The following is a 21532-nucleotide window of genomic DNA, read 5'->3' as shown; positions in this document are numbered from 1 at the left end:
CAGAGAGTTGGATCTGAGTTATAATAACCTGAGTGACTCTTCAGTGTCTGTGCTGTGTGCAGGTCTGAAGAGTCCTCACTGTCAGCTCTCCTCTCTCAGGTCAGTGCAGGTCTGAAGAGTCCTCACTGTCAGCTCTCCTCTCTCAGGTCAGTGCAGGTCTGAAGAGTCCTCACTGTCAGCTCTCCTCTCTCAGGTCAGTGCAGGTCTGTGACGGCTCTCGCTCGTCCATCCTCCACTCTCCTCATCCTTTAATCACTGAGTGATGGGACGTAACCGTTCTCTGAGAGTGAAGTAAAGTGTAGGAGATCATGTCTGCGAGCGCTGTTTACTGCGAGTCACCACCGCGTCCTCGGCAACGTGTTTTTGTAACAATATTTCAGCTCCATGTTCTCCTCAAACAACGTGAAACTCAGGCCCAGACATTCTCAATAGTCCATGTTCTTTTCTTGAAGAGTGAAATGAGGGAGACAGTTGTGTTTCATAAAACACACAATATTTGATCAAACTAGCCTCTGTTTAGCTTAGGATTTCTGAGGAACCGAGACACGTAGAATGAAAGTGTTTCCACCTCCTGAGAGCTGAGAGTCTCAGCTTTCAAACGAGCCACAGCCTGTGTCCATAACTATAACACAGAATACACTGTGGTGCTACAAATATCAGGAAAAATGGTCTGGATTGTTGGCACTCAATGTGTTAAATGTCATTTTAAAAAAATCACAAAATAAATGAGATATTTTCATCTATTTATGCTTTTTATACATTAAGATTTGTATATTGTTAAAACCATATTTTAGAAAGTTTTAGAAAAGAATTAGACTTTAAACAATTTGTGGAAAAGTTTGTTGTTTTAAATTATTAACTCTTCAGTTTAAATTCATGACTTTTATTATTCAAGATGTGTCTTTGTGTTTGTTTTATCTGTTTTATCTCTGGACTTTAAGAACTTTATTTATTTATGTATTTATTCTATTCAGATTGAGGGACTGTGGTTTGTCAGAGATCAGCTGTTCCTCTCTGGCCTCAGCTCTGAAGTCCAACCCCTCACATCTCACTGAGCTGGACCTGAGATATAACGATCTGAGTGAGTCAGACCTGAAGGAGCTCCTGGTCCTCAAACAGAGCCCTGACTGTCGACTGGAGACACTGAGGTGAGTCCAGACTTTATCAGACTGTTCTGAACCTGGAGTATTTTCTATTTTCTAAAAACACTGAGGCTGTTGGAGTTTGTTTTAAAGAGTTTTTTAATCTTAAATCCATTCTATCATTAAAGGTTATTTATGAAGATCAAGTGTTAACCATGTTATTACGTTATATCCTTATGAAAAACAGACCTGGAGTGAGTTCAGTTTCAATAATCATCATATTCAGTTTATCTCCGTCTTCCTCAGTCACACCAGCCCACACTCTGATACACGGGAGATTTAACTGTTTTAAAGACTTCATTATTTTTCATTGTCTTTCCATATTAATTATTGTGAATAATAATAAGTTGTAATTAATAATTCCTGATTTCTGCTTCTCCACAGCTGGAGGTATTAATAATGATGTTCAGCAGCTCCAGATCAGACGCCTCAGTCTGAGTCCAGGAGAATAAACAGAAGGATCCAGGATCACGGCTCAGAGGAACAGGTCTGAGCTCCATCAAGAACCTGGAGACAAAAAGAGAGAAGAAAGTGAAGTCCTTCAGACTCTCCAGGCGTCTGATCCTGGAGCTTTGATCTGTTTGACTTATTGATATTATTACATTGATCTTATATTATGTAAGATGTAAACTGTCCTGGTGATTTGGCTTAATTCACATCAGGGTTTTGTCTTTTGATTCTTTGTTGATAATTGTTCTTCTTCTTTGTCTCTTTCCAAAACTGCATCATCTCTGTCACTGCAGTATATTCTTACAAAACCATCATTTTACCTCTGAGGAACAAAAAGGATCTGATGTTTCTGATTAAACTGTCTCCAACACGGAGCATTTAAATGTTTTATCACTAACTCGTTATAATGAACCAGAACATAAACGTCAGAGCCTGGACCACAGTGTTTAAAACAGAACTTAAAGGTTGAACCAGTCATGTGACCTCTGACCTCATGCTTTACGCCTCAGGTTTGACTGTGTTTTGATCTGTTGTCTTTAATGTTGTACATGTTTGTATTTTCTTATATTATATTGCATATTTACATTTATATGTTCATTAATATGTATTGTCCCTTTTATAAAAATAAAAAAAACATGATTTTGTGATTTAAGGAATCCTGTGTCCACTAAAATACACGTCATGCATCATTAGTTCAGCTGCAAATGTGTTTTTGAAAATTCTTCATCTGCAGAAATGTTTTGGCTCCATTTTGAATCGTTACAAAAGTCTCAAACTGATGTATAAGTTTCCTCCTGTTCCCCTGCAGCGTCTGACTTTTACCACAGAGCGATAGCGCCCTCTAGTGGCTGAACACGTTCCTGTTTTACTGAGGGGCAGATCGTTTCTAAACTCACAGCCTGCACACAAACCTGGGCTGCGTCCGAAACGAGCAGATTGGTCAGAGCTCTTACGCCAAACCGGATGTGCGTCAGCGTCCGCCATGACAAGATGCTTCCGAATTGGTCTGTCAGTTAGGAAGTAGTTTGGAAAAGGAGCCTCGATGCTAACTATCAATATCGATATTCACTTTTTGCAGTGCAGTTCATAAAAGAAAAGAAGAAAATGCTCCCTAGAGCTTTATATAATTCCTGATTCTGTCCACTGGAAGCAAACATTGGCAGAGAGTTCATATAAACAGTTTATTGCCGTCATCAGTGGAAGGTTTTACAAACTACACATTTGCTTCAGTGCACTGGGTGAACATGAGACTAAAATAATCAGGTTAAAAACATTTGCACTACAATGAGTTCTGAGACAGTGGTCTTGGTCGATCCAAAGTAGAAAACCTCGTACCTGGGTTTCTCTGCAGGTTAGAAGGTCAGGTTTTAGCTTTATCCCCAAAAAATACATCACACAAAGAAATATACTTTCCTCACATCTAGGAGTTTGTTTTGGTTCAATCGTGCAACATGAAACAAACAAATATATATGATCTGAGGAGCCAATCGCCAGACAAAGTTCTTCACCTCACAGCAATGGAGATGAGGATGGACTCTGAAGGACAGAACTGCACTGACACCGGCAGCTCGAGCTTCTCTGATGAGGTCCAGGGTTATGGTGGCGCTCAGGGCGGGGGGGTGGGGGGGTTTGGGGGGGGGGGTCCATCAGGGTGAGGGGTCGTCATCAGCTCCAGGGTATTTGTTCTGCACCACCTCCTGTAAACAGAATCATCACAGTTCATCTGCACAACAGTCCAAACATCCTGGTCTAAAAATGTTAACACATTAAATCTTACTCAGAACGCTGCTTCTCAGACTTTTCCTGGTGTGGCCTCACCTTTAGTCGTGCAGTAGGTGTTGGGCTTGATCAGACTCACCTTTAGTCGTACAGTAGGTGTTGGGCTTGATCAGACTCACCTTTAGTCGTACAGTAGGTGTTGGGCTTGAAAAGACTCACCTTTAATCGTGCAGTAGATGTTGGGCTTGATCAGACTTTAGTCTGATCAGATCTTTAGTCGTGCAGTAGATGTTGGGCTTGATCAGACTCACCTTTAGTCGTGCAGTAGGTGTTGGGCTCAGACTCACCTTTAGTCGTACAGTAGATGTTGGGCTCAAACAGACTCACCTTTAGTCGTGCAGTAGGTGTTGGGCTTGATCAGACTCACCTTTAGTCGTACAGTAGGTGTTGGGCTCGATCAGACTCACCTTTAGTCGTACAGTAGATGTTGGGCTTGATCAGACTCACCTTTAGTCGTACAGTAGGTGTTGGGCTTGATCAGACTCACCTTTAGTCGTACAGTAGATGTTGGGCTCGATCAGACTCACCTTTAGTCGTTCAGTAGGTGTTGGGCTCGATCAGACTCACCTTTAGTCGTGAAGTAGGTGTTGGGCTCGATCAGACTCACCTTTAGTCGTGCAGTAGATGTTGGGCTTGATCAGACTCACCTTTAGTCGTGCAGTAGATGTTGGGCTCGATCAGACTCACCTTTAGTCGTGCAGTAGATGTTGGGCTTGATCAGACTCACCTTTAGTCGTGCAGTAGATGTTGGGCTTGATCAGACTCACCTTTAGTCGTGCAGTAGATGTTGGGCTCGATCAGACTCACCTTTAGTCGTGCAGTAGGTGTTGGGCTTGAACAGACTCACCTTTAGTAGATGTTGGGCTCGATCAGACTGACCTTTAGTCGTGCAGTAGATGTTGGGCTTGATCAGACTCACCTTTAGTCGTGCAGTAGATGTTGGGCTTGATCAGACTCACCTTTAGTCGTGAAGTAGGTGTTGGGCTCGATCAGACTCACCTTTAGTCGTACAGTAGGTGTTGGGCTTGATCAGACTCACCTTTAGTCGTGCAGTAGGTGCTGGGCTTTAAGACTCACCTTTAGTCGTACAGTAGGTATTGGGCTTGAACAGACTCACCTCTAAGTGATCTGCTCTGACCTTGTCCAGTCCGTTGAGGATCCAGCAGACTCAGGCAGGTCTCACCTTAGAGGGTCCGGAAGGCTCAGACAGGTGCAGAGAACACATTTATCTATGGAATAAACAAAGTATCACTTAGCTAAACGGTGTCCAGGGTGGGAGTCTGCAGCCAGTCACCAGACTGCCCGCACGATGCGATGGAGATGCGGCTGGACTCTGACGGCTGTACGGATAGAACTGCACCAAGTCCTCGGTGATGATGGGGGAGAGTATCTGGGTGAGGGCCGAGGCAGGGCAATCATCAGCTCCAGGTCATTTGTTCTGCACCCTGACACCAGCCGATCCACCTCCTGTACACAGAGTCATCACAGTTCATTGACAAAACCCATTCATCTGCACAATAGTCCAAACATTACAGTCAAAGCGACTGTAGAGCTACTTATAACTAATACTGAGTGATGAATGTTCTACAGCTAATCTGGAAATAGATTTGAGAAGAGAAGTGTAAAAACAAATCTAATTTCAGAAATAAACGTTAAATGTGTCCGATTCAGAGAGTTCAACAAGGTTTACAGCCTTTAAATACTGTGTGTGTGGCAGCCTCTTATGAAGAGAGTTTAAAAGAGCCATGAGGTGCAGCAGCCGGTGTGTCTCACCTTAAGGAGGTCCAATAGGTGGTCCAGAAGGTCCAGCAGATTCAGCTTCATCGGTCTGGAAGGTGGTGGGCTTGAACAGACTCAGCTTTGACCGTCCGCCCGGTAAGTGGTGGCTCTGACCTTGTCCCGGCCTTTGAGGATCCATAAGGCTCGGACAGGTCTCACCCCAGAGCATACATGTCAATCTGGTCTCTGATGATTTTTGACCAGCCCTCCGATAAATTGTATTAAGACGTTGCACTTCCCATAAGTCGAGGCAGATGACGCAGCCCCTTCCCCAGCCGTGTTGTTTGCTAATGCGGTCAGGGAGGAGAAGACATGGCTTTTTATGAGGGCTTTCCGGTCTTTAAACTATTTTTCAACAAAGAAATGAACAGAGAGGAGCTTCTGAAACATCTGAATCCCTTCCTGTCTCCATCTCTCTCTCAGAGGTAATAAAGCGCTCATTTGCTCACGAAATCGAGCACAATGTTCAGTTACAAACAGAAAGGAAACTATTCAGTCACTAGAAGTCTTTTGTCAGAGGAAATATTTAAATGCTGAACCTAAAGCTCAATGTTCTTTTCCTCAAGAACAAAGCACCGGGAGGCAGTGAGGCATTCAATGGTTGCAGGAAAAAAGTGAGAGCAGAACAGGGTTCACGATTCCACTTACTGACAAAACTTGCCTATTCACAGCAAAAACAGCACGAGGTCTGAAACACCAGCGTATTCCAGCCGTGTGTCGGTGTATGTAGTGTTATGTATAGGGAGGTTTTGAAGGTTGGATGGGACTGGACCCTGTGATCGTTCATCAGCCTGAGGCCCATCTCTGAGCAGCAAACATCTCACAAAGAGCCACAATCTCTCTCACAGTGACTGAAGACACGTTTCCTGATCCGACTTCCCGGCGTGAAACAAACAGGAGGAAGTTGTAGAAGAGAAGGAGCAAAGTGAGAGTGAGAGACAAAGGTTTATGGATGTGTTTGCAGAGGATGTTTAATATTAACGTGGTCACTCACCGCTGACGTCTTCATCAGACGCTCGTCCAGCAAAGTCAGGACAAAGTTCAAGCATTCATGAAGGTGAAGAAGAGGTTAGAGGAGGAGGAAGAGGGCGGAAAGTGACTAATGCAAGAGCGAACCCTGACCCGACCAGCAGCACCAGCAAAACCAGCAGCACCAGCAGCACCAGCAGCACCAGCAGCACCAGCAGCACCAGCAGCACCAGCAGCACCAGCAGCACCAGCAGCACCAGCAGCACCAGCAGCCACTCACCGGGACGTCTTCATCAGATGTTTCCAGCAGAGTTTACTCACCCTGAGCTCCTCTTGGTAGAAAGTCCTCAGTCCGTGATCCAGCGCTGGATTCACTGAAAGAAAATCAGTTCGTCCATAATTATCAATAACTGACTTATGTAACTGTAGAAAAACAAACTCAGATGAGCCGTTATTCACCTGTTCTCTAGCGGCTCCGTCCCTTCAGCTTCATCCACTTCCATTGGGGGGGGGGGGGGGGGGGGGGTCACACACGCAGCAAAACAGACAAACCAATAAACCTATTTTTTTTTACAATTAAATATCTCAATTTATCACAGAGTGTACACAGTCAGAGTTTAGCATTAGCAGCTACACAGTCAGAGTTTAGCATTAGCAGCTACACAGTCGGAGTTTAGCATTAGCAGCTACACAGTCAGAGTGTAGCATTAGCAGCTACAGAGTCAGAGCTTAGCATTAGCAACTAACTGGCTGTTAGCTGCTAATGCTAAACTCTTAGTGTCAGTATGAAAGAAGAAACATGTGACCGACCTGCTCTGGCTGAAATCCTCATGAAATGTTCCTTTGTTTCATCCAAAATCTACATCGATGTTTTTAAATGTGTTTTTGCGTCGTCACCGTGTTGTTAATTCATTTACTGGGTTTGATAAAAGCTTTTGTCTTTGTATCAAATGCTAAGGCTTGTTTTTTTGCTAAGGCTTGTTTTTTTGGAAATGATTTTTATTTTATTTTATATATGTTGTGTTTTATTTGATACGGTTTTGTTTTTAACTATGTTGTCACTGTAGCACTTTGAGATTTGGTGTCAAATGTAACGTGAATTACAAATGAAATGTATTATTTGTATTATTTGTATTATTAATATTATAAGTATTATTAGTATTATTAGTATTATTAGTATTATTTGTATTATTTGTATCATTATTAGTATCATCGGCTCTAAACCTCACCTGTTCACAGGATTGTATCTGAGTAAAATCAAAGCTCAGGAGCTTCTGTAGGAGCTGATGATCCTCACTCAGACAGGAGGTTATGGAGGTTAATGGGACTGGAACCTGTGACCGTTCACACCTGGGGCTGATGTTTCCTGATGTTTCCCTTTGTAAAGGCTAAAGGCTAAAGGCTAAAGGCTAAAGGCTAAAGACTAAAGACTAAAGGCTAAAGGCTAAAGGCTAAAGGCTAAAGGCTAAAGGCTAAAGACTAAAGACTAAAGACTAAAGGCTAAAGACTAAAGGCTAAAGGCTAAAGGCTAAAGGCTAAAGGCTTTATCCCAGAGCAGAAAGAAAAACGTAACAAACAAAAACTATATTTTACTAAAGTCAGACGGAAACATCAGAGTCAGAGCTACGACAGGATAAAACATGAACACTAGCAACTCACCACAGGATAAAACATGAACACTAGCAACTCACCACAGGATAAAACATGAACACTAGCAACTCACCACAGGATAAAACATGAACACTAGCAACTCACCACAGGATAAAACATGAACACTAGCACCTCACCACAGGATAAAACATAAACACTAGCAACTCACCACAGGGTAAAACATGAACACTAGCAACACCACAGGATAAAACATGAACACTAGCAACACCACAGGATAAAACATGAACACTAGCAACTCACCACAGGATAAAACATGAACACTAGCAACTCACCACAGGATAAAACATGAACACTAGCAACACAACAGGATAAAACATGAACACTAGCAACTCACCACAGGATAAAACATGAACACTAGCAACTCACCACAGGATAAAGCATGAACACTAGCAACTCACCACAGGATAAAACATGAACACTAGCAACTCACCACAGGATAAAACATGAACACTAGCAACTCACCACAGGATAAAACATGAACACTAGCAACTCACCACAGGATAAAACATGAACACTAGCAACTCACCACAGGATAAAACATGAACACTAGCAACTCACCGCAGGATAAAACATGAACACTAGCAAGTCACCACAGGGTAAAACATGAACACTAGCAACACCACAGGATAAAACATGAACACTAGCACCTCACCACAGGGTAAAACATGAACACTAGCAACTCACCAGGATAAAACATGAACACTAGCAACACCACAGGATAAAACATGAACACTAGCACCTCACCACAGGGTAAAACATGAACACTAGCAACACCACAGGATAAAACATGAACACTAGCAACTCACAGGGTAAAACATGAACACTAGCAACTCACCACAGGATAAAACATGAACACTAGCAACACCACAGGGTAAAACATGAACACTAGCAACTCACCACAGGATAAAACATGAACACTAGCAACTCACCACAGGATAAAACATGAACACTAGCAACACCACAGGATAAAACATGAACACTAGCAACTCACCACAGGATAAAACATGAACACTAGCCCCTCGGCCTGTACGATGTGTTGCTAAACATTGATCTCACAGTGACTGAAGACACGTTTCCTGATCCGACTTCCCGGCGTGAAACAAACAGGAGGAAGTTGTAGAAGAGAAGGAGCAAAGTGAGAGACAAAGGTTTATGGATGTGTTTGCAGAGGATGTTTAATATTAACGTGGTCACTCAGCGAGAGAGGGCGGAAAGTGAGTAATGCAAGAGCGAACCCTGACCCGACCAGCAGCACTAGCAGCACCAGCAGCACCAGCAGCCACTCACCGGGACGTCTTCATCAGATGTTTGAGTTTACTCATCTCCTCAGATCCAGCGCTGGATTCTCTGAAAGAAAAGCATCGACTTCTCACAATCTGGACCAGGGAAGTATTCAGTCTGTGAGCTCTGACCTTGAGCTGGAAAACCCATATCGCTAAGATCAGAGCAAAAAACGTGTCTTTAATGGGCAGAGCGAGACATTTCTTTGATAACTGTACATGATATGTAAAGACTGCTTCTCTTATACGACCATACCTGACCTACTGTGTGGAGATCTGAGGGAACACGTATAAAAGCAATACAGATGTTCTATATACATTACAAAAGAAGGCCTTACGAATGATCCACACAGTCGGATATCGGGAGCTCACAAACCCACTGTTTGTGCAGTCGCAGATTCTCAAAGTCACAGAATTGGTGCGATTAAAAACTGCCCTAGTTGTCTCAAAAACAGTTTACTCCCTGCAAACATTCAAGTCATGTTTTCAGACCGTGATGGGGGTTAGAACCTGAGAAGGAAAATGAATCTGAAGAAAAAATATTCCCGCACAACACAAAAAAGTCTGTCTGTTACACGAGGTGGAGTCGACCTGGAACTCATTAGAAGAGGATTTAAAATGTGTTCAACTGTAGCACAATCTAAAATAATGTACAGAAAGCAAATACTGGAAAAGTCTGCAAAACTCTTGTTGTTTTGATCCGATAATGAGACGTATGTTATGAATCCGGATTTATTATGTGATGTCCAGAATGTGCAGCTTCAGCCTTATGCAAGAGCAACACAAGAACGTTATGAACTAATGACTTTATTGTTAGGATTTGCTAAGAGTTTGTTGATTTAATTCACTACTAAGGCAATTCCTCAGTCTGGATTTGATTTCTAGGTCAGTTTAAGGTTTAGGGTCAAAGCTGAGACACTTAACTAAATGAGCACGTGAGCAACAGAACTAAACAGGAAGGATATTAGTATTAGTTTAGGCCCAAAAAAAAAAAAAAAATCACATGTAGGTCAGTGTTTTTTTCCCAGATTTAGATCATTTTGCTTTTATTGTTGGTTCTGGTAAAAGGCAAAGACAGAAACCACCACCAAAGCAAAAAGTGTCTCTGTTCTTTGTTTATTTCCTTTGCTTTGACAGAATGACGCAGCTCCTGACGCAAAGTTTAAACCTCTTCCCTCCGCCTGAACCCAGCACAGTTTCTCCAGTTTAAACTCACCCCAAACTATCAAAGCTTGAAGAAAAAAAGCATCAAAATAGCGACGGAAACGAAGATGAAAACAAACAAAAACAGATGACAAAGTTGGGATCACTGTGGTCGAGCTTAGCTTTCAAATGAGGCGTTTCACTGTTGTTCTACAGTGGAGAAGCTTTAGTCAGTTTCATTAGAAGATCAGAAGTTTGGCTCTTACCTGCAGTCCTCTGGTCTGCTGCTCCACCAGGGCGTGGCTCCGCAGGTGTCCGGGCGTCACCGCTAATGAGGTGGAAAACACACGTGGAACTTTCCGGTAGCTGGGTGTTCTTCCGGTGAGGGGAGAGGAGGAACAGCCTCACCTGTTTCCATCAGTAAAGAGGACCTTCATAATAAAAGCACACTTCCTGTTGAACAAACTTTCACAACAAATGTTCTATAGGCCAAACAAAAGGAGCCACCGCCCCCTGCTGTATCGCGTATGCAACAACACAATGTCCTAATAAAGAACATTTAACCTCTTAACTCCCGCCTGAACCCAGAGGATCTTTGAGAGAGATCTTTTTTAATGTCATTTTTTATCACATTTTTTGTCAAATGTTTGTAACTTTTTTGTCACATTTTTTTTTTGTCAAATTTTGTCAATTTTGTAATTTTTTTGTCACATTTTCTTATTTTTTTGTCAATATTTTATACATTTTTTGTCATTTTTTTATTTTTTGTCATTTTTTTAATCAAATTTTGTCAAATTTTTGTTATTTTTTGTCAAATGTTTTTAATTTTTATGTCAAATTTTGTCAATTTTTTGTCCATTTTTTGTCAAATTTTGTCAAATTTTGTAATTTTTTTTTGTTATTTTTTGTCACATTTTTTTCATTTTTTCGTCAATTTTTGGTCAATTTCTTGTGACATTTTTGCCACTTTTTCATCCATTTTTCGTCACTTTTTTGTCACATTTCCATCATTGTTTTCGTCTCAGTTTTGTTGCTTTTTCACACCTTTTTTCCAGAAGCTTTTGGATTTGGGCAAAGCCAAACTGGAGAAAAGTGCTCGGTTCAGGCGGGGGTTAAGGGGTTTAACCTCTTAACCTCCGCCTGAACCGAGCACATCTTCCTCCAGTTGCCCTTTACCCAAATCTAAAGACTTCCAGAAAAAAGCAACAAAAACAAGGATGAAAACGTGACGGTAGAAAAGAGCCGAGAATAAAGAATCACCAGGACATTTTCAAAAGTGTTTATTGAAAATGAAGGGGTTTAAAAACTAAGAAATGTGTGGAACAAGAATATGGAATAAAAATGTAAATAAATATTAAATACAGAAATAGTTCTTGCAGCGTGTGACAAGAGGAATCACAATTTAATTCAGTTTCTAATTCAAGGTTTGTCCAGATGATACAAGTTTAACTGCTGAGCTACAGCCCATTGAAACCATCAGATAAACGTTTATTGTTCTTGAGTCCTCGTCTGTACTCTGTAGTTGAAGTGTCGAACGTTTCTCCTCTTCATCCAAAAGGCTTCGTCAGCAACACCGAGGTTCAGCTCAGAAAAGGACCACAGGGAGGAGTTCAGCTCGGATTAGCCCCTCCCCCTCTACACACAGCTACTCTCGCCTGCACATGTTTGTAGTTCTGAGTCTGAGTTTCAGTCTGAACGGCCCAGAACCCCCTCCCCACTGATGCCACAGACAGCGTGTGGAGGGGGCGTGTCTAAAGGCTCAGAGGTTCTTAAAGAGACAGAGGCCTATTTCAAGACATTCACTACAGCCATTTTGAGAGAGACATTTTATACAAGGCAGTTATTCTAATGTACTGCATTTACAGACCAACAGAAGGTTTGTCATCATTGTAGTGTGATATAGATGGTGCTATGGGACTGAAAAAAGCAGAACACCCCCTCTTTAAGTACGAGATTTCAAAAAGCCAGCCTGTTTTCTTACATTGTGACTAACCCAGCGTTACCTCAGGAGGAAGATCGAGCCTAGTCTAGTGTTGGAAACATTGAAACCAGGCGTTAAAGTTGTTTTTAAGGCGTCTAAACTCCAATGCTTTTCAATGGGGGCCTAGTGGCGATATGGAGGTACTACAGCAATGGCGGCCCCCCAGTGTGGTGGTCATGAAGCAGAGCAGCCAGCGCCCATTGGTCCAAACCTTCTACCCCCCTGTGGTGCCCAGGCTGAGCGCTCGCATTTCCTCGTCTCTTAAATAACTTTAGTTCAATAAAAGAGTTTCATGTGAGGCTGTTTGGATCCTGATGTCGTTCCGGATTCTTCCACGTGGAGCAATAATCGGCTCAGAATCAGAAAACTGTTTATTACTATTGTCAAAGGTTTTACAAACTTTCTGTGCAACATGAAACATGAAACAGACTAAAGGAATAATGTTAAAAATAAAAACTATAAAAATCTATATATGTATTTTTTGTCTGACGTCACTTCCAGGGCTCCATAACAAACTAAGACAATTGTTTTTCCGTTTTCAAAGACAGTCTCGGTCAATCCAAAACAGTAAACCTCGTACCTGGATTTCTGAGCAGGTTTGTCAACGACTAAAAGACAAATTCAAGTCAAATTCAATTCAAACAACTTTATTCATCCCAAAGGACAATTCAAAACTGAGACAAACAAACACATTCAGTACAAACGTCATGAACTGTAAATCATCAGGACACAAGAGAATAAAGAGGATTTTATTCAACATTTCTCACAGCTTTTTCCATCCTTACGTTTCCTGAATCTGAATTGTTTTATTGGCCTTTGTTATGATCAGGTTCAATCGTGCAACATGAAACATAAAACCTTTGCCTTAATGAAACTGAGCGTCTGAATCCTGAAACACATGTAAAGGTCAGTGGGACAAACTGGACCATCTTTGTTTATCGTCTAAACACTGATCCTGAACCTTTGCTTGTTGACTCTGCCTTAAGTCTGAAAAGCCAAAGCAAATGAATAAACTCATGATCAGAGACAAAACTATGATAAAAACTGGGAAAACTTTGACAACTTGAATAATCATTAACTCTTTTTGACCTTTAGTTTATGATGGATGTTGTATTAGTGGATCATTAACCTGTAGCTTTGCCTGAATCAGAGTCAAAGTGCGTCTGAAGGAGCGTCAGACAGAGCAGAGTCTCCGAGTCTCCGAGTCTCCGAGTCTCCGAGTCTCCGAGTCTCCGAGTCTCCGAGTCTCCGAGTCTCACTGTTTCCTGTCCGTTCAGTCTCAGGTAAATAAACTCAGCGTTCACATGATGAGGTTTATCTCTGTGTTAAAGGCTCTGATTCTCCCCCAGGACGAGACTCGGAGGAAATGGCAGAAGGAAAAGCAAAGCCTCCAGAGGGCAGCACTGAGCCACAGCTCTGTGGGACAAAGTGAGTTTGTTTCTTATTTAACCTCCTTCAAAGACAAATGTGACTAAACTCATTACTTTATGTTTCATGTTCAACTATTCCAGTTTGTGAAAGTTCCTTCACTCGTAATAAACAGTGAGTGGATCATTCACAGATCTGTGATAAACTCATGATAAGACGTTGTCACGGTAACCCATTGGAACAACAGCTCTGGCGGCCATTTTGTGATGGTCATGAAATTAACCATACTCTTATTATTGTTGTGATTTCTCTGAATGGCCTTTGATGATTCGATCTAACGCTCAGGGAAATATAATATTTAAAGACTAAACAGATGAACGTGAGTGTGACGGGTCAAAGGAACAAAACATTATTAAATATGAATGTGGTAAAAATCAAAGCAGTAAAACTAGAAACAGAACAGGGTAAAACTGAGTTCCATAAAATCCCACATGTGAAAACTCTGTGTGAAAATCTGAGAAATTAGACGTCATTAAAATGAAAACATGGTTCATTTTAATGTCATTAATATGATGTTTATGAAAGTTATCGTTTGTTTTCTTCTTCTCATGAACCTTATGTTGTTGTTTTTTATTCAGATCCTGAGTTTTAGCGCCTCCACTTTTCCCTCTTCAGTTTCAGGTCGTGCTGTAATATTTGTTATTTCCTGTAGATCTGAGTCTTAAACCTCAGGCCTCAGAGACACTGATGGATGAGCAGATGGATCAGTTTCCTAAATGGACCGAGACAAAGTCCCAAAGCTCAATGTGGAGACGTTTGTCACCACAGTAGCACCTGCTGCTAGTTAGCTTAGTTAGCATTGTTAGCTTAGTTAGCTTAGTTACCTTAGTTAGCTTGGTTAGCTTGGTTAGCTTAGTTACCTTAGTTGGTTTTAGGGGAGTCGCGTACGAATGGCTAAAAAGTTATCTCAGTGGGAGGCAGCAATATGTACAAATTAATCATGTTAATTCTGAAAAACACACCATAACTCATGGTGTCCTGCAGGGATCTGTTCTTGGGCCAAAATTATTTATCATGTACATTAATGACATCTGTCAAGTCCTTAAGAACATGCAGTGTATTTTGTTTGCTGATGACACCAGCCTCTATTGTTCTGGACAAAATGTTGAACAGTTAATGCATACAGTTGAAAAGGAACGAGAATTGCTAAAAAAGATGGTTTGACTATAATAAATTATCAATGAATGTGAATAAAACAAAATATATTATATTCGGTAATAAGAGAATTGATAATCCAACAACACTAAAAATTAACCAAATGGAAATTGAGTGGGTGCGTCATACAAAGTTTTTGGGAGTACATGTTGATGAAAGACTAAACTGGAAAGTACATGTAAATTATGTGAAATCAAAAGTATCAAAAATAATTGGCATATTGTGTAAAATCAAAGAAAATCACTCCATTTATTATACAATGCTCTCATTCTTCCACACCTAAATGATGGTGTGGGACTCTGGGGGAATAATTATAAAAGTACAATCCAACCCATTTTTATCCTACAGAAAAAAAGCGGTTACAATAGTCAGCTATGCAGATTATAATGCCCCAACAAATCCTTTATTCATTAAATTAAAAATACTAAAACTACACGACTTAGTTGATCTTGGCACAGCTATTGTTATGTATAAGGTTCATAACCATAAGCTTCCTGAATGTAAACAAGAAAGGTTTAAACCCAGAGAAACTGGCTATAATCTCAGAGGAACTCATATCTATCAGAAAATTGCATCTGGAACAAACACCAAAGCCAGATGTGTCTCAGTCAGAGGAGGAAACGTCTGGAATCTTCTGAATGACACCTTAAAAAACTCAACATCCTTAAACGCTTTCAAAAAAATGTTCAAATCTGATGTAATTAGTAGATATAAGGCACTAGCGCTAACTCACATATAAACTCTCCTGTGTGCATTATATTCTGTCTTTACATTACATTATTGATTGATGTGTGACTTGTGCAAATTCATTTTGTGACTGATTGATACAGAAACATAATCAAGTTGTCCTCATCTTGCGGATGGTAAAACTGCTGTTTACTCTAAGTATTAGCTATTAGTTGCAATAGGGTTTGGCTTTAGATCCGTGTTTCACTTCAGCCAAAACCCTTTTCAGTCATTGTTTCTGTGTTTTCATGTTTTGTAGTCAATCGTGTCTGTGTGAAGATACTGACTGAAATAAATTAAAAAATAGTTACCTTAGTTAGCTGCAACATTAGCTTAAACTTTGGAGATAAAAACAATTTCTTCAATAATTTCTGTTCACCTCTAAACCCCCACCTGAACCGAGCACATTTTCTACAGTTTGGCTTTACCCAAATCTACATTTTACTAGAAAAAAATATCAAAAGAGCCACAAAAACATGTCAGAAAAGCAACAAAAACGTACGAAAAGCAAAAATGTAACATAAAAACACTTGAAACATGTGACTCAGTTTTCACACACTCACACAGTTGCTCTCCATTGGAGAAGCCTTTAGATTTGGGTAAAGCTGAACTGGAGACGATGCATTAAAGTGGGGGTTCAGAGGTTAAAAAGCTCCAGGCCTGTGGTCAGAGATAAGTGCAGGTGAAACATATGAGAGGATCTGTGGACGATACATGGACTAAGTTTATGGACATGATATTAATGTTATTAAATGAACCATGTTGTTATAATGAATCCAGATTCACAGATGATTTAATCACATGTGGGATTTTATGACGCTCACTTTTACCTCGTTCTGTTTTTCACACTTTTGATTTTTATCAAGTCCAGTTTTACTGCTTTGTTTTTTACCACATTCATATTTGAATTATTGTATCGTCATTATTTGAGTTACTTTAACCCCTCGTACGGGAGAGCTACAGATTAAGTCAAGGTTTTTAAAATGGTTCACTCAAAAGAAGTGATTTTTTTTAAGATCCAGTGATTGTCTAAAAGTGATTTTGAGTAAATATTCATGTTCATATTTCAGTGAAACACTGACAAACCCTGATGCCCTTCCCTGTGTTACATTAGTGTTAGAGTTGAAGTGAATCACAGAGATTCAGTTAAAGATCATAAATCCATCAGTAATGACTGGCTCCTCGTTGATCGTTATAAAGAAAATAAAGACATTAATCTGATTGTTCTGTTGGACTTTGACTCGAGGCCTGAAGGAGCTGTGACCAGACTGAAATCCCAAAGAGGGTTTTCCTCAGGGTCACAGAGAGCCCAGGTGGTGCTGAAGCTTCACCTTTGCCCTTTAAGATAAACAAGTATTATTCATCTGATTTTACTTTAATATTTGCCTTTAAACTGAAATCTTATCTTATGTTAAAGTCATCTCTGCTCCTGCATTAACACGCCCCCTGCTGGCCAGAGGCTGACTTCACATTTCAGATTCAAACATGAATCATCTTCTCTCCACAGAAGCAGATCCACAGCCTCAGTGTCGGCTCTGTCCATGAAGAGTGACAGGTCTAAAGGCCTTAATCCAAACTTCAATCCTGAACCTGCTCCAGACTCACAGTAAGATCTGACCTGAACACAGAGTCTCAGCAGCTAAACTGTGCTTTATATTTGTGATTGTAACTTGTGAGATGTTAAAGACGTGCTCAGTGCTGTGTGTTTGTGTCACAGAGAAACAGAGTCAGAGCAGGACGCCTGGCCTCAGTGTGGAGACACAGGCAACAGTCCTGATCAGGGGGTTCAAGGCCCTGCACCAGGTGAGTCTGCTCAGTCTGAGACTCATCAACTACAGCAGGGAATAAGAGACCTGTTCATCAACATTAACAGGTGTCTCCTCCTCTGTGTCCAGGTGAAGGTCTCCACAAGGTTCTGAAGGAGCATAAGCAGAGCCTGAGCAGCAGATGTGAGAGTGTGACAGAGGGAAGTGAAGAATCAGGAGATAGAACTCTTCTGAACAGCATCTTCACTGAGCTGTACATCACAGAGGGCCTCAGTGAAGAGGCCAGAGCCCAACCTGAGGAGAGGAGTCTGGAGACACAGTCCAAGAAGAAGGAGGTCCAGGAGATCACCATCAGGTGCCAGGACATCTTTAAAGCTCTGCCCCCTGAGCAGCAGCAGGGGGCGCTGCAGCAGGGCTCCATCAGAGCCGTGCTGACTGTGGGCGTGGCTGGAGTGGGGAAGACCTTCTCAGTCCTGAAGTTCTGTCTGGACTGGGCCCAGGGCTCAGAGAACCAGGAGCTGCAGCTGGTGGTGCCACTGTCCTTCAGAGAGATGAACCTGGTCAGAAGGGGGCGCTACAGTCTGATGGAGCTGATCCAAGTGTTCCATCCAGCGCTGGATCCACAGGTCACTCTCATTTAGAGAAAGCTTTACCTTTCACATCATATATTTCAAAGTCTCAAACACTTTTGAAATGACTCCTGGCTCTCAGGGCGTTTGTTAGTTCAGTCTGTGTTCACATTCACTGTAAACCCTGCAGTCCCTCACACTGGAGCTCCACCACTCACTGGTTTAAAGTGAGGGTTGAAGGAAAGTGGTGTAAAGTCATGGATGTTAAATGTTGTGTTTCTCTGCCCCACAGACGCTCACAGCCCACACTCTGTCCGTCTGTAAACTCCTGTTCATCTTTGACGGCCTCGACGAGAGCAGACTGTCTCTGGACTTCAGCTGTGAGCTCATCTCTGAGGTCACACAGAGGTCAGAGGTGGGCGTACTGTTGGTGAACCTCATCAGAGGCGCTCTGCTTCCTCACGCCCTTATATGGATCACCTCCCGCCCAGCGGCGGCCCATCAGATCCCAGCGCGGTGCGTGCACAGGGTCACGGAGGTCAGGGGCTTCATCACTGACCCACAGAAGGAGCAGTACTTCAGGAAGAGGTTCTCAGATGAAGAGCAGCTTCAAACAGTCCTGTCCCACCTCAGAACCTCCCGCAGCCTCCACAACATGAGCCAGATCCCAGTCTTCTGCTGGATCACCTCCACAGTCCTGGACCACGTGTTGAGAAGCCATCAGAGCGGACCACTGCCCCAGACCCTCACAGACATGTACGCACACTTCCTGTTGGTGCAGACGCACAGGAAGAGGAAGTACAAACAGACACAAACAGAGGTCAGGTCTGAGACCTGGGGGCTGACAGAGGCCGACACAGAGCTGCTCCTGAAGCTGGGGAGACTGGCCTTTGAGCATCTGCAGACAGGAAACATCATGTTCTACCAAGAAGACCTGGAGCAGGTGGGTCTGGACCTGAGCGAGGCCTCGGTCTACTCCGGACTCTGCACTGAGATCTTCAAACGAGAGAGTGTCTTCAACCAGTCAGTCTACTGCTTCATCCACCTGAGCGTGCAGGAGTTTCTGGCAGCCGTTTACCTTCACCACTGCTTTAAGAACAACCAGGAGGTGGTCAGGGAGTTTCTTGGGGAATTTAGATGGTACATCTCAAAATCAAGTCCTAATGAGTTTCTCATTCAATCTGTAGAAAAGTCCCTGCAGAGTCCAAACGGCCACCTGGACCTGTTTGTGCGGTTCCTTCATGGTCTCAGTCTGGAGTCCAACCACAGACTTTTAGGAGCTCTGCTGAGTCCAATCGACCAATCAGAAATCACAGAAGTCATTAAAAACCTTAAAGAGATGAACACAGGTTACATCTCTCCCGACAGAAGCATCAACATCTTCCACTGTCTGATGGAGCTGAAGGACCAGTCTGTGCAGCAGCAGATCCAGGACTTCCTGAAGTCTGGAGGTGGATCTAAGGAGAAACTGTCTGAGATCCAGTGCTCGGCTCTGGCCTACATGCTGCAGATGTCAGAGCAGGTCCTGGAGGAGCTGGACCTAAAGAAGTACAACACGTCTGATCAGGGTAAACTGAGACTGATCCCAGCGGTGAGGAACTGCAGGAATGCTGTGTGAGTCCTTAGTCACAGACAGAAGCTTCACAGACCTGTTAGAATCACTCACATGTCGCTCTAACATCTGTTACAGGTTTATAGGCTGTGGACTCTCAGATCTTCACTGTGAAGTGGTGGCGTCAGCGCTGAGCTCCAGCCCCTCCCATCTCAGAGACCTGGATCTGACCCTTAATAAACTGAGTGACTCCTCAGTGTCTGTGCTGTGTGCAGGTCTGAAGAGTCCTCACTGTCAGCTCTCCTCTCTCAGGTCAGTGCAGGTCTGAAGAGTCCTCACTGTCAGCTCTCCTCTCTCAGGTCAGTGCAGGTCTGAAGAGTCCTCACTGTCAGCTCTCCTTTCTCAGGTCAGTGCAGGTCTGAAGAGTCCTCACTGTCAGCTCTCCTCTCTCAGGTCAGTGCAGGTCTGAAGAGTCCTCACTGTCAGCTCTCCTCTCTCAGGTCAGTGTCAGGTCTGTGACGGCTCTCTCTCGTCCATCCTCCACTCTCCTCATCCTTTACTCACTGAGTGATGGGACGTAACCGTTCTCTGAGAGTGAAGTAAAGTGTAGGAGATCATGTCTGAAAAACTACAGCATTTACCCCCGACCTCTGAGTCCTGCTCCAAACCAGAGTCTCAGATGTTCAGCTGTAGCTACAGAAACTCCTCTGACTTTACTCTGGACTTAATCACTTCATGTATTCTTTATTCAGGTAGTTCGAATGTGGTTTGTCAGAGATCAGCTGTTCCTCTCTGGCCTCAGCTCTGAAGTCCAACCCCTCACATCTCACTGAGCTGGACCTGGGTTTTAACAAAGGCCTGTCTGACTCAGGAGTGTCTCATCTGTGTGGTTTTCTTCAAAGACTAGACTGTCACCTGCAGATTCTCAGGTCAGTTCACTGTCTCTGTGTCAGGGCTCAAGACAAAAATAATGAATTTTTAGAAGAATAAAAACTTAGAAGTCTTATCCATAGACTTTTAGAGTATATTAACACATTGAGTGACAAAAACGTGTTTTTGCATTGTTTTTTTCTTAAATTACGAAACTAGACAGTCTTCGCCTCGCACGAGGAGGAAGGAAGAGCAGAGGGATCTCCTGCACAGAACATCTCCTCACCTTGTGCTTCAGATGCTCTTTAGTTTTTTATCCGTCGGCCTCATAATCACAGACCAATGAGGTCGACAAGCCGACAGTTTATGATCTAAACATAAACCTTGTGTCAGACGCGAGCGCTGTTTACTGCGAGTCACCACCGCGTCCTCGGCAACATGTTTTTGTAACAATATTTCAGCTCCATGTTCTCTTCAAACAACGTGAAACTCAGGCCCAGACATTCTCAATAGTCCATGTTCTTTTCTTGAAGAGTGAAGAGTGAAATGAGGGAGACAGTTGTGTTTCATAAATATTTGATCAAACTAGCCTCTGTTTAGCTTAGGATTTCTGAGGAACCGAGACACGTAGAATGAAAGTGTTTCCACCTCCTCAGAGCTGAGAGTCTCAGCTTTCAAACGAGCCACAGCCTGTGTCCATAACTATAACACAGAATACACTGTGGTGCTACAAATATCAGGAAAAATGGTCTGGATTGTTGGCACTCAATGTGTTAAATGTCATTTTAAAAATAATCACAAAATAAATGAAATATTTTCATCTATTTATACTTTTTATACATTAAGATTTGTATATTGTTCAAACTATATTTTAGAAAGTTTTAGAAAAGAATTAGACTTTAAACAATTTATGGAAATGTATATTGTTTTAAATTATTAACTCTTCAATTTAAATTCATGACTTTTATTATTCAAGATGTGTCTTTGTGTTTGTTTTATCTGTTTTATCTCTGGACTTTAAGAACTTTATTTATTTATTTATTTATTTTATTCAGATTGTGGAGCTGTGGTTTGTCAAAGATCAGCTGTTCCTCTCTGGCCTCAGCTGTGAAGTCCAACCCCTCACATCTCACTGAGCTGGAGCTGGGTGATAACGATCTGTCTGACTCAGGAGTGTCTCATCTGTGTGGTTTTCTGCAAAGGTCAGACTGTCGCCTGCAGATTCTCAGGTCAGTTCACTGTCTCTGTGTCAGGGCTCAAGACAAAAATAAT

General features: G+C 42.3%; 2 protein-coding genes across 2 annotated transcripts in view; both read left to right on the top strand.

The window, feature by feature from the left end:
• LOC306981094 (NACHT, LRR and PYD domains-containing protein 3-like) overlaps nucleotides 1-2407 on the top strand; it is a gene marked incomplete at both ends in the record, with an annotated part of 141002 nt that extends 138595 nt beyond the window's left edge. Inside the window, 2 exons of the mRNA XM_079580644.1 lie at nucleotides 975-1148; nucleotides 2401-2407. Coding sequence (XP_079436770.1) covers nucleotides 975-1148; nucleotides 2401-2407 — 181 coding nt within the window. The remainder of the gene's footprint in view (nucleotides 1-974; nucleotides 1149-2400) is intronic.
• Nucleotides 2408-4680: 2273 nt separating this feature from the next.
• On the top strand, nucleotides 4681-20146 carry LOC306981093 (protein NLRC3-like; the record flags this gene model as incomplete). The annotated part of the gene is made up of 5 exons (XM_079580643.1): nucleotides 4681-4765; nucleotides 17399-17895; nucleotides 18131-19452; nucleotides 19529-19702; nucleotides 20143-20146. The coding sequence occupies 5 exons, from the start codon at nucleotides 4681-4683 to the stop codon at nucleotides 20144-20146; spliced, it is 2082 nt and encodes a 693-aa protein (XP_079436769.1).
• Nucleotides 20147-21532: the final 1386 nt, after the last annotated feature.

Source organism: Gobius niger (assembly GCF_951799975.1).
Source record: "Gobius niger genome assembly, chromosome: 21".
Taxonomy (NCBI): domain Eukaryota; kingdom Metazoa; phylum Chordata; class Actinopteri; order Gobiiformes; family Gobiidae; genus Gobius; species Gobius niger.
Note: the sequence above shows the minus strand (reverse complement) of the source record. Positions and strands in the feature narration are given on the sequence as shown.